Source organism: Microtus ochrogaster, chromosome 18 (assembly GCF_000317375.1).
Source record: "Microtus ochrogaster isolate Prairie Vole_2 chromosome 18, MicOch1.0, whole genome shotgun sequence".
In the NCBI taxonomy this organism is placed as follows: domain Eukaryota; kingdom Metazoa; phylum Chordata; class Mammalia; order Rodentia; family Cricetidae; genus Microtus; species Microtus ochrogaster.
The window spans coordinates 5934196-5948561 of NC_022020.1; the positions used below are offsets into that span (position 1 = coordinate 5934196).

At 41.9% G+C, this 14366-nt stretch overlaps 1 protein-coding gene across 1 annotated transcript in view; it reads right to left on the bottom strand.

Moving 5' to 3' along the window:
• Positions 1-8476: 8476 nt before the first annotated feature.
• The window catches only part of Tmem241 (transmembrane protein 241), a 133996-nt gene continuing 128106 nt past the window's right edge, over positions 8477-14366 (bottom strand). The window contains exon 15 of the mRNA XM_013349364.2: positions 8477-9842. Within this exon, the coding sequence (XP_013204818.1) occupies positions 9782-9842 (61 nt within the window). The 3' untranslated portion in view covers positions 8477-9781. The remainder of the gene's footprint in view (positions 9843-14366) is intronic.

Consider the following 14366-nt stretch of genomic DNA (forward strand, 5'->3'; position numbering starts at 1 on the left):
CCTCAGACCTGTCCTGGTTGAGGAGAGGGTATCCCTCAGGCCTGTCCTGGCTGAGGGGAGGGTGTCCCTCAGGCCTGTCCTGGCTGAGGGGAGGGGTGTCCGTCAGACCTGTCCTGGCTGAGGGGAGGGGTGTCCATCAGGCCTGTTCTGGCTGAGGGGAGGGGTGACCCTTAGGCCTGTCCTGGCTGAGAGGAGGGTGTCCCTCAGACCCGTCCTGGCTGAACACATAGTGAATAGAGGAAGAGGTGAACCAATCTGCTTCATCCACAGTCGCCCACTGCCAGTCAGACTGACAGAAGGAAGAAGCCAACTCCTAGCAAAAGCACAGAATCCCCAGATCACTGGGGATGAGGGATGTCTCTACCAGGACCTGCCCCTGGTGTGCTATCCAGGTCAGAGGCCTGCAGATGCCCCACAGGTTGCTGGAATCCAAGGTCGACTCTATGCTTCCCTGGTTTGTTCAGGATGCAGCCATACAGGGGCTCAGAAACAACCTGAAGCATGGAAGTTCCTTTGGCTGACTGCTTTCATGTGTGACTCTGTAATCTCAGCCTACTAGTATATAACATGAATTCCAATTGAAATCTCAAGGTCCAAATCAGGAGCAGAAGAAGAGAGAGCACGAGCAAGGAACTCAGGACCATGAGGGGTGCACCCACATACTGAGACAATGGGGATGTTCTACTGGGAACTCACCATGGCCTTCTGGCCTGGGTCTGAAAAAGCCTGGGATAAAACCGGACTCGCTGAACATAGCGGACAATGAGGACTACTGAGAACTCAAGAACAATGGCAATGGGTTTTTGATCCGACTGCATGTACTGGCTTTGGGGGAGCCTAGGCAGTTTGGATGCCCACCTTACTAAACCTGGATGGAGGTGGGCGGTCCTTGGACTTCCCACAGGTCAGGGAACCCTGATTGCTCTTTGAGCTGATGAGGGAGGGGGACTTAATCGGGGGAGGGGGAGGGAAATGGGAGGCGGTGGCGGGGAGGAGGCAGAAATCCTTAATAAATAAATAAATTAAAAAATAAATAGATAAATAAACAAAACTATGTTTAATTATGTATAATTCCATCTTTAGCTTCTTCTCCCCAAGGCTGCCCATCATCAAATAAAGGTGAGCTTCCATTCATGGCACAATAAATCTTGATACAGTCTACTAGCCACACCAAGGCTGCCACAATTTGAGGCCAGGTATGAGGGGCTCCCACTGTATACTTGGAACTCTTAGACAGTGCAAAGGGATGCCCAAGGTTTTTAAAAATTCTTGGAACCTCTTTTTCAAATTTTGTAATAGAAAACTAATAGGCACAGGAAGCCATAAAGAAAGGCAAAGATCTCCAGAAGATCTTTAGATGATGGGGCTTGTTGAGACTTCATGAATATACTACATACATTCCCATTTTCTGTAAGAAACGCATAGTGCCATCAAATACATTGTTGAATGAACACTTTATCATTAAGTAGTCTTGAATCTTTGATTTTTCTAGAAAATATACCAAGTTGACTGAAGAAGGACACTAAAAAGAAATCCCACACTAGCTCAGAATTGAGTATAATAAAGGGTTATTTATTTAGGGGTAGACTCACAGATTACAGTTCTGTGCATGAACGGGGAACAAGAACTGAATCACACTGCCAAAGAGAGGGCAAACACATGCTTTACATAGGCATATATAGTATAAGAGGCCATGCCCAAGAGGGCGGGTAACTTAAAGGCTGTAGGAATTCCTACAGCAGTTGACTATTCCAGGATCCATGTCCACTAGTTCTTTTACAAAATATAAAGACTTTTCTTTCAGATGTAGGTTTATTTGTACTCAGCTTTCCAAAGGTTGTTCTCTTTGTTTTGAGGGGGTATGAAGGTTTATCAAGGTTTAGGGATCTTAACTCCTATATAGAGAGACAGCCAGCACCCCTGGTGAAAACTTCATGCCTAGAAGGTTTCTCCTGGCTTCTTAATGAGACCTAGCACCCAACTTTCTGTAAACTGTACAACTGAACACAAGTATGGTCACCAGAATAAGAGCTTCTCCACCAACCAAGGGTCATTTCAATTTTAAAATTCCCGCTAGCTTAAGAAAACATGGAAACCTGGATATTCTTCTACCTCTCTTCTTTCTTCTTCAAAGAACTCAGATTGGATGCAATGATAGTCATACCAAAACTTGCTGGCCTCGGGGTGACTCCAACATGGGGGACTACCTGCCATTAAAAACATAAAAACACATATCAACAACAAAGGTTTTAAAAGACGTTTTATAATGTGGCAACAAGCCAAGGAAATTATAAGGAAATGTTCTACTTCTTCCTTACACAACCAAACAACACTAGCTGCAGGAAGTAACCAAAGGGTACTCAAAGAAATGAAATCTGGCAGATGGATGTGTTCCATTTTGTAGAATTTGATAAATTAAAATATGTACATAACACCATTGATACCTATTCAGGTTTCCAATGGGCAACTGCTTTGAGCTAGGAAAAAGCTGATTTGGTAATCACATATTTTCTAGAAGTTATGGACATCTTATATATACTTGTACAAACAAAGACAGACAGTGTTCCAGCATTTGTCACTAAGAAAATGAAACAGGTTTTTGCTTATTATAATATAAAGCATATTACAGGTATACCACACAATCCTACAGGGCAGGCAATTACAGAAAGATCAAATCAAACTCTATAGGATATGCTAAATAAACATAAAGGAGTAATAAAGATCCCCAGAAATATATTGTATAATGCTTTATTAACTGTGAATTTTCTAAATACTAATGAGAAAGGAACAACAGGTGCCGAGAGACATTGGATAATAAGAAAAACTAAGGAATTAAATCAGATATACTTTAAAGACATCTGAAGAAAAGGGACAAATCATCCAGAAAAAAATGTCCAATGAAAAAGAGTAAAATGTCCTGTTAGTATATCACATTTTCAACAGGATAAAACTACATAAATCTTTCCAAATGTTTGTGTCTGCTATTCTCTATAGACACAAAAAGCAAATGATCTTTATGTAGTCCTAGTCCAATTAAACATTAAAGCTGGATTTAGAGTTGGAGTGTGGCTCTCTCCTTCTCTAAACCCAAGTGTGCTTGTTAAAGTAAGATCCAAAATCTATCTCATATCAGAACTACCTGATATGAAACAGAAGAAAAACCAAAATTAAGGGACTATTATTGCCACTAATCTCATAATCCTTTTGGTTTCATTTTGACTCTTTAACAGCTTTTCTTAAAGTATAAGTATTATCTCAAAATTTATAACATTTATATACATATATATTTTAAATCTTTTTGTCATGATATTAATGGTCATATAGAGTACTAACTATTTCTATAAAAAGGCTATCTTCCTGCACATGATTTCAGGTTGAGTCTCTATCAGTTTTCTGCAGTGAACTATGACCATGCCTAACAGTGACCTTTGACATCTCCAAAAGGAGAATGGGGCCCCACAACAACAATTCCTCCAAAACTATGATAACACGACCACACTGAAAAACACCACCTAAAGAACATCTTTGGACTATAAACTGCTCAGAACAATTTTGAGGTGACTAGCTGAGATAATACAGTCTCACAAACTACTCTAGCCAGGACTTGAGACAAGTTCTAAACTTTCCTATTACCCAGAGACTGGACAACAAATGATATAGCTGCTTCTTCCAGGACTTGATAATTAACTCAATTTTTTTTCAAGATTCTCTAAATATGCCATCACCTCCGGACAGTAGGAAGTAAAATTAAGAAGATGTCATCACCCCCAGACAGCAGGAAGTAAATTAAGAATATAACACCCACATTCCCAAAGGGCAGGATGGATAGTTTTTGGTCTTTCATTGGGTAATGGATATTTTTCATTATTTAAGGGGATTAGTTACAAGTTGCTATTGGTAATGATCAGGGAAAAAGCTAAACAAGGGAGATTAGATTCAGGGTTCTTATTTTGAAAAGGAAAAAAGGGGATACAGATATGATAGGATAAAAGGTTAGATTATTGAATCGACTCTGAAAAGAAAAAAGGGAGGATATAGATATGATAAGATAAAAAGGTAGATTATTGAATCTATTTTTAAAAAAGCAACTACTAGTTTTAAATATTTTACATTGTATTTTGTATTCTGTAAATAAATTTTGCATATGATACAAATTTGAGGTTAATTTTGTTAAAACATATTGTACATACATTTCTATTCTTGCTCAAGGTATTATACCTATACAGCTCAACTAACAATGTAATGCAAATGTCTAGTTCTTGAAAGTTATTATTATCAACTGTTTAGGATGATAATGAAATGCAGGCTAGTAATTAGTCACCTATTATAATCAAACTTGTAGTCACATTGGGTTTGCTTTCAAGGTCAAACAGAGAAATATATTAAATAGACAGATCATCTTCAAAAACTTAAGAGATCTACAGAATACGGCATTTAAGATGTTTTAATAACATAATTGTTTATGACAATGAGACATTTCTGCTCCTGATAGTACCAATCTACTACAAAGACAATGATGAGCATTAAAGAAATTCCACATGAATTTATTTTCTTTGTGGCAAAAGTATGCCACTGGGCAAGAAAATGTCATTGCTTTGACATTATGCTGTTCTAATTGGGGCAAGCAGGGCACAAGCAGTGGCTACCAAACCTTGCCAAGATAAGATATTACAGTCTTTCAGAGATCCTACTTCATGAAAAACTCTGTCGAATATCCTAGTCCTGTAGTCTGAAGATGGATGCCCCAACATTGCAATGGAATGACTGTCCAGGCAATAAGCTGTTTCTGTCATTTCTCACATTTTTTTTAGAAGTTACTTGTTTATACTTTCTGCTTATTCAGTTAATACTATTTCCTTTTTGGGTCTCTCATGGAGTTGAAGACTAGATAGTTATAGTTTTCCTTGTTTACCAGACTCAGAAAAGAAATTTATTAAAGAAATGTAAAGTATATAAGGTTGAGAGACATAAAAAGATAATTTTGAGGTGATAATGCAAGTTAGAATAGAAAGTGAATTAGGTATGAGACTTTGGACTCACCAACATAGGACAGATAATGGAACACTTTCTCTGAATTTATCAAATGCAAATGAACTAGACATTGTTTATGTATTTATTGTATATAATTATTATGTTTATTGTATATAGTTTTTCTTATAATAGTTATAGCCTCTCTTTTAATTTTAGACAAAAAAGGAAAATGTGATATTTTGTGTTTTAACAAAATAAAGCTTGCCTGAATATCAGAGTACAAAGTTAAGCCACTAGAGGCCAGGGAGTGATGGTGCACACCTTCAATCCCAGGACTCAGGAAACAGAGGCAGAGGGATCTCTGTTAGTTTTAGGCTACACTGGACCACACAAGATTGAATCTGTCAAAAAGAGAAACAGAGCTCACACAAAGGTGATCCCAGCACTTGGGATCCCATCCCTTTAATGCCAGCACTAGGGAAGAGTAATATGGCTGAGCAGAGAGAGGAATATAAGGTGGGAGGAGACAGGAGCTGTGTGGTCTGAGTGAGGCAGCAGTCTGAGGTCAGGATCGCCCCTTTGGTCTGAGCATTAGTAGAGAATTCACGCTACAGTAGCAGCTGACCTTGTGGAGATTTCCTGTTCAGGCTGGGACAAGAAGTCTTGTCAGTGTTGGGAACAGCAGACACATAACACATGTTTGCCCTGAAGCCTGATAGAGAGACAGACAGACAGATAGACAGACAGACACACACACACACATACACACGTACGCACACACACACACACACACACACACACACACACGATTATCATTTCCCCATGCCTATACTCAGATCACAGCAGCCAACACTGCCCTCCCTTGTGTATACACTCCAGATAAGTCACTTCAGTTTGACAGATTTGGACCTTTTTAGCTGATGCCCAGTACCCCAGAGTTCCCAAGGCAGTAAGTAAATAACAGGTGTTTACCTTGCAGTCTTCTTCAGTGTCCGCTGCTGTCAGGAGGTCATCCACCTACTGCAGGAGAGTGACTGTGAGTGTGTCCTCCAGTATTCCCTTCGTCAAAGATGGTTGGGGAGTTTTTGAACCCTTGAGGGACCTGAACCAAGTAAGTTGTCCATTGTATCCCTTTACTGGAGTTAGTCAGCCACGAGGCCCTGAAAGTGGTGGAAGGGCCTAAGCTGGAGCTCAAGTCATTTGCATCCAGCAGTCTGAGACAAGAAGACCGGCTTGACTTCAAGGCCAATCTGAGCTACAGTAGGAGACCCGTTTAAAAACAAGGTGCAGCAGCAACAACCCTAAGAACTCAGCTCCCAGGGATGCCATCAATCATTTCTACAGTTGTCCCCTGTTGATTTTTTTTTAAAAAAAGGAAAAATAGGCAAATTATCAAGAAAATAAGTGGTTTATTTTTCTTTATAGCCATATTAGTGCAGTTTAATACACAACCACACAGAATCTTGCCTTTCTCAAAAGAAAGCATATTCTTTATTGGTGCAATTCAAATAAAATCCACACTGGCTTTTCAATGGAGCTGGAGTCAGGGATGATAGTGTGCCCTTTATTTCCAGTACTGGGGAGGCAGAAGCTTAGTTCAAGGCTAGCCTGGCCTGTACCTCCAGCAGGACAACCATGGCTACATAGCAGAGACCCTGCCTCAATAAACAAACAAACAAACAAACAAATAAAGCTGGTAAGGATTAAGAACTAAATAGGCATGGTGACATAAGGACTGTGGATACCGCGGAGCCCTGGGCCAGACAGCCGCAGTAGAGCTCTAGGGGTAATGCAGTGTAGGGGAGCCCCACCTGGGTCACTGAGCATGAGAATGGGGTTACACAGATGGAAGCTGGGGGTCGGTGTGCTGAAGGAGCAACTGGTCCTCTGTCTCTTTCTGTCATCACAGTACAAACATACTCAAGGAAGAAGACACAATGGGACTCCGGAATGTGGTTTCAGTGAGGGTTTTAATACACCCAACTAGAGATGGGGCTGAGGCTGAGTGCTTTATGGTTGGAGCTGAGGACTCTCCAACAGCTTAGCTGACATTTAGAAGGACAGGCATAGGATGACGTTTGGACAGCCACCGTTTGCAAACTGGGGGTAGAGGTGGCAGGCAGAAAATTTTAGGGGAATTAAAATGAGGAAAATTCTAAGCCCAGATTCTCCATTTGATGTACATGATATTACTACATACTTACTAGTTGCTACACTAGATGAAGAGCAGAAATGAGTTCTATACTGGAAACATGCTCGGCAGGTAAGAGCACGTGACACTCATGCAGAGGGCAAAAGTCTGTCTCCTAGCACCCACGTCAAGTAGCTCACACCTTCCTGTAATTCCATCTGCCTTGGATGGATATTCTCTTCCAGCCTCTTTGGGGCACCTGCACTCACTGTGCACACACTTATTGTAATGATCTGTCCTGTCCCTTTAAGAGACAAGCCATGCCCACTTCCTCCCCTGTCCACTGAGGCAGGCAGATCTTCCTTCCTGCTTGCAGCCTGAGTCTCTTCCATTTCCCTCTCCCTTCTGTCTCTCCCCATTTCTCCCCTCCCCCTCTGTTTCCCTCTCTCCCTCTCTGCTCTTCCCCCTCTCCCTTTTCCCCTCCATAACCCACTAAATAAATATCCAACCTCGCTCTGCATGGCATGCCTATCCATGTGTCTGTGTCTTGCCTTGCCGCATGGCTTCCTGCCAGGGACCAGCACCTTCAGAGGCCTGCTTGGAGAACTGCACTGTCCTGCCTGGGACTGGCTGTTCTCAGGACCTGCTGCCTGCTGCAGTTACTAAGTAACCTGTAGCATTTTTACTTAACCCATTACATACATAATTTAAAATAAAATTGTATTTTAAAAGCAGGTTGTAGGCCTTGAGTGTTGGCTCAGCAGTTAAGGGCATTTGTTGTGCTCCCAGCACACACATGGCAGCTCACTACTGTGTGTGACACTACTTTAGACATACACATGGTACACAGCACACATACAACAACAGAATAAATAAATCTAAAAAATACTCTAGGAAAGTGAATTGCAAACCACATAAGCATCAAGTCTTGGAACATTTTCACCTTAAGTGATAAGCTAAGACCAGAACAAGATGAACTAAAGATCCTCACATCCTGAATACATAAATCCATCCTATTGTTTCATTTTCTTGTTTTCCAACAAACTGGAAAAAGCATTCAGTGATAACGGAGTTGGCTTCACTCTTCCTGGGACAAGGAGTTTTCAGAGACCCAGGGGGTGGGGTCTCCTACACTCCAGGGCTGGCGAAGTGACTTCAGTATGACCCAAACTCTCTGACACTTGCCATAATCAAGTATCTGTAAAAAATCATCTGATCTACATGGGAAGTAGAAAATAACAAGATCTCCTGAGAAAACTGGGAGCATGGGGATAAGAGGAGAGGGCAGAAGGAGATGGGGAAGAAAAGAAGGGAGTAGAGAAAAACATATAGCTCAATAAAAACAATAAATTTTTTTTAAAAAAAAATCAGGATCAGAATCAGAAACCTGGTTTTGTTTCATTTTAAACAAGGTCTCATTTTATAGCCTTGCCCAGCCTGGAATTTTCTGTGTAGACAAGACTGACCGCAAATTCACAGAAATCCTCCTGCCTCTGCTTCTCAACAGCTGGTACTAAAGGTGTGTGTGCCACCAAACCTGGTCAGAACCAAAACTTGGAATCAATGTCAGCAATGTAAGTTTTAATAAATCTTCTGGATGATTCTGTTGTACACTAAAGTTTGAGAACACTGTAAAAAACTAATAAATGACAATTTTATTGATCCTCTAAAAAAGTATTTCTAAAATCAGTGAGAAGAAATATCTAGATTGAAGCATTATTTTCTTAAGCCTTAGTGGATTCAGAGTCAAGTGACTACTTTGTGTAAAACAGCTTCTCCTCAGCAGTAAGGTGCGGGACTTGACCCCAATCATTAATCTGGTGTGAGAGATAAAATCCAGTGGTCGATGCCTTGAGAGCTCATCTGTGATACGAAGGAACAAAACCTAGGCATAGGAATGCATGCTTAATAGTCTCAGCCCTCAGAAGACAGAGCAGGTAAGACATTGGAGACCCACCTGGGCCACCCAGGACTCAGAAGGCTTCAGATAATTGATTTAATCACCAGCCTAACCTAACAGATTCTACAGAACTCACCACATTCTGACAAATTCACAAGAACCAAAAGAAATTTAGAAACCAGAAGTAAATCTGCATCAACCACAAAAGCCCTCCACTCACAACACCGTCTAAAGATCTTTCTTGGTATCTTACTTGGTCCAGAGCGCTGCTCAGCCCCCAGCCCTGCTCTACATGACTCTCAGGAGCATTCATGCCTTGTTTTCTGTGGGTGGGCATGGGCTCCAGGTAAACCAGAAAAAAATCAAGGGGGAAAGAGACTCCAAAATGGAAAGACACAAAACACCACAAAGAAAATGCAATAAGACTCCATGGGACTGTAACCTCAAATACAGGACAGAGTTTGGTGGAAGTCCTGATGTCCAGAGGCTGTGGTCCATCCAGACGACACGGCCATCCCATTAAGATCCCCTGCCTCCTGATTCTGCAGAACTGGGTCCTGCATGAGAAGATGTAAGATGGGTCCTTTCTCTGCAGCGGTGCAGAGTCCCCTGTGAAATCCTCCCTTCAGTAATGAGAAAGTGGGGTGTTTGAGTCATCAGCAAACACCGAGTTCAGCCTGGTTGCACTCTCTGAGTTCTTTCTATGTTCCTTAAGAGGGAGGCCCGAGTGCTGTGTTCTTCTGCAGTAGATGAGTGTTTCCTTTCCTTGACCATCTGCATCAGGAACTTCTCCGCTCTGAGAAAACCAGCAGGGCCTCGCCAAGTCCACCAAGCAGGAAGCTGCAAACAGTAGCATACGGTCAGTTTCCTCACCCTGTGGCCTACTAAAACTGCCTGGCACCAATAAACAGCAAGGAAAAGTGATGTGCCCCACGACTACCAGCCCAGGCAATCCTGGCTCCAGGCACAGCCCAGGAACCATCATACCACATAAGGGGAAAACATCAGTTACATGGTGAGAGGTAAGAGGTCTGGTAGGCCTCCTCAGGGAAGGGAGGGTACCCACATATCCTGACCAGTCAACACTCTGAAGGAAAACCATAAGAAGGACTTCTCATGACTCCTTGGATGCTAGAAGCTAAAGGGGACGGGTAGAATGTGAAATTATTACACTACGAAGGGCGTGGCTTCTGAACTTAGGCTAACAACAGTTACAGATGAGCACATACATGGGAATCATGACCTTCCCACCAGCACAGAAAGAGATGTATGTAGTCAGCAATGAAAGCCAAGACACACGAGCACCTCAGCCAGAAGAAGAGTGAATATTTAACATGCCTAAAATTTAATACAGCCAAAGATCTCTCCATTTTCTATTTTAAACTTGTTGGTAGACAATCTGGTATCTGTTGCTCTTCTGGGGACCAAGCTGGGGCACTGCCAAGGGATTACAATGGCGGGTCCTGGCAGAGAAAGGCTTTTCAGAGGTGCTTACCAACCTTCAGTTACACCATTTTTTCTGTCCTTCCTTTCTATCTTCTCAGCCGATATCCCAGCTATCTTATACAAATTCAGCACACACACACTCATCATGGTACCTTTATATTTCTAACGTGTCTGGGGTGCTGAGTACATGAAACACATTACCATCACGGTAAAAACCTATATGGTGATGCTGACACGCAGGGAATCTGTACCACTTTGCACTTTTAGAACAAGAATGAACTATGTAAGAGAATGTAGAAGCAATAAACTTATAATCACACAGACATGAGTTCAGATTTATTTAAGCCTTCATTTCCCTACCTGGTCTATGGGAGCAGACCACAGATAACAGTGTGTAAAGACTTGAAGATAACATCTGAAGCTATATATCCCTGTGCTTGGTCTATAATAGACTACCAATAACACATGGCTTCTCCTGGAGCAGTAATCCTTGCCTTGGTGACAGTATGCTACCCAATCTCTGCTGGAAATATCTAAAGAGGGACATGCATGTTGCACAAGTGAGTGGCCATGGATACATCACTGAACTCAACCTCTATGGACCTCTTTCCTAGGGGAGACACTGGGTCAGCTCTAAGGACTAAGACATAACAACTTCTCACATTGTTGTACCTCACAATGAGTCTGCTCTGCAAGGCAAGAGAAAAAAAGACAACTCTACTCTTTTACCACATTAGAGACTAGGAAAATTCCTCTCGCTCTGGGTTAGCACACAGGAGTACTGGCCCAGGAGCCAGTCACATCCCTCTATGAGACAAATGGTAGAGATGGAGCAGGAGAGGAAGATGTTCCAAGCCGGAATATTATGTCCCTCTTTCCTGCAGACACCATCAGAAATAGTGAGAAAAACTCAAACACTTTATTTACCTCACAGAAATAGAGCTGGAACTGGTGTCTTAGTAACCGTGTACACCTATGAAGACTTTCATAATCACCACTATAGGACTGCTTTAGTAACCCAGAAATGGTCTAACTTTCAAAAGACCATACCTAGAAATACCTATTTGTGAACATAGGTGATGGAGGAAGGTCATTGGTTAATTAAATAAAGAAGCTGCTTGCCCTGATAGGTTAAAACATAGGTGGGAGGAGTAAACAGAACAGAATTCTGGGAGGAAGAGGAAGTGAGGTCAGACTCAACAGCTCTCCTCTCGGGGGCAGATGCCTCAGAGAGACACGATGCTCCACTCTTGCGGGCAGAGGCGAGAGCTCTGCTCTCTGAGGCACACGCGATGAAGCTCCGACCCAGGATGGACGTAGGCTAGAATCTCCCTGGTAAGCCACCTTGTGGGCCACAGCAGATTATTAGAAATGGGCTAGTCCAGGTGCAAGAGTTAGCCTAGAAGAGGCTACATAGAAATGGGCCAAGCAGTGATTAAAAGAATACAGTGTCCGTGTAATTATTTCGGGGCATAAGCTAGCCAGGCGGCCGGGGTGCGGCTGGGGTGCTGAGGACACAGCCCCGCCGCTCCTAACACAACACATAGGGAGCTTGTTTGGCTCTTATCTAGTTTGAGACCCTAGAAGCTATAAGGATTCTGTATAGTGATATTTTGTTTATGTTTTAACAAATAAAGTTTGCCTGAAGATCAGAGTGCAGAGCTAAGCCACTAGAGGCCAGGGAGTGGTGGCACACACCTTTAATCCCAGGACTCAGGAAACAGAGGCAGAGGGATCCCTGTTAGTTTTAGGCTAGCCTGGACCACACAAGATTGAATCTGTCAAAAAGAGAAACAGAGCTCACACAAAGGTGATCCCAGCACTTGGGATCCCACACCTTTAATCCCAGCATTAGGGAGGTGGAAACCAATGTGATATGGCTGGGCAGAGAGAGCACTATAAGGCAGGAGGAGACAGGAGCTCAGTGCAGTGTGAGGTTTGGCGGCGAACGATGGAGTCTGGAGATGCAGTCTGAGGACAGGATCACCAGTTTGGTCCAAGCATTGGTGGAGGTAAAAGAATTCTCTAGTGTCTGGCTGCTCTGCTTCTCTATCTTCAGCATTAACCCCTATATGTGGCTCTGAGTTTTCATTATTAATATCAATTAGAATTTGGGCTACATCTGACATACAACTTTGGGGGCACAAATTCATGAAAAAAAGCCACTTGCCTGTGGCCTTGCAGTCACCAGCATAGGCCAGAGCTCTACATGGCCAGAGTCATCACCCTGCTACTTAGGTTTTCATTTCCTCTCTCCTGGTGGACTTTCCCTGGACCCTTTTCTTGGCTGCCAAACTACGTAGCTGCCATGAAATCCAGTCAAGCTTTCACTGTTCTATGCAGCAGCAGCAGCAGCAGCACTCAGTCACATGTCCATCAACATCATTGGAATATTTGGAGAAAATTTAGAATTCTTAAAGGGAGGAATTAGTTAAAAGAGTTTCCCATATTTAAAAATGGAAAAGACAATTACGTTAAAGAAAGTTATGTGTATGTATAATTATGCATTGCATGATTTAAAAATAGAACAATTAAATGAAGGTATAATCAACTTAACTGGGATTGACATACTGTTAATTATCAGTTTGATAATCCTCGTTGTCGTTTTGATAATTCTTGGTTTATCTCTTATAACATTGTTTGGTATGAGTGCCAAGATAAGAGCCTTAAAAAAACTTAATATAACAGATCACAAAGACATTCAAACAAAGACAGAGAAATTTAATAGAGAACCAATTTCAGCATTGCATCATAAGATTAGAGAAGACCAGCCTAAGGTTTTCAAACAACCAAACTCATTATATCCAGAACTTTATAGGAATTGCCAAATGATAGAGGCTCTATAAGAGCTGATTGGACTCCTGTGGCAATGCCAGATTTAAGGAGATTCAAGAATGTGATAATCTCATATAGCATGCATTTACCATTTGTGAAGAAGCAAATGTTAAACTCATGATCAACCTGTAATAGAATTAACCCTAAAGACTAGAGAGATTTGGCTATAGCAGTCTTGAAGCCTGGTCCACAATTACAATGGAAGACCTGGTTCAAAGATGAGGCTAAGACCATTGAAGAACAGAGTAGAGCTAGAAGTATGGAAATCCCCCAAGATCAACTTCTTGGAGGAGATTATGCTAAAGAAAAGCAATCCCTATATGATGTCCACATCCACATCCTGGCTTTATGCTGTGCAGCAGCTTGGAATGCTGGGGACAGAATTGAAGAAGTAGGAAAGAAGATTGAGTGGATTACCAAGGTCACACAGGACCCAAAAGAAACATTCGCTGATTTCTTACAAAGACTGACATCAGTAGTATAATAGAATAATAACAAATTCAGAAGCTAGACAAATAATAATTGAATCTCTGGCTTTTGAAAATTCTAATTCTCAATGCAAAAGGATAATTAGGCCTTTAAAGGCAAGATCAGTGCCCCTGCAGGAAATGGATCATTTGAATCTAATGACAATGATCATGTTTAGATAGGAGAGGTGATTTTCAGAAGTTTGAGGAAAAATCAAAATGTCAAGTGTTTCCATTGTGGCAAACAAGGTCACCTTAAAAGGGACTGTAAACAGAATGTTCCTAGAAAAAAATGTTTTTATTAAGCATAATCCAAACAGAACACCCCTCCTTTCTAAATTATGCAGAAGGTGTGGCAAAGGCAGATATTGTATTAATGAATGTATATCACAAAAGGCATTCAAGGTAACCCATTGCTGTTGGAAAACTCCTTAACGGGCCTTTTGCAGGCCCCTATGCTAAATCCGGTTCAGTTGCTTCTTGTCATTAGGGAGGAAACTCCTTCTCAGAGCAATTAAAGAACCTAATGAAAATTGGGAGCTTGGGGTGGGGGTGGAATAGGGGTAAGGGGAGATGGGGAGAGAGAAGTGAGAAGGGGAGGATGGGGAGAGCTTGG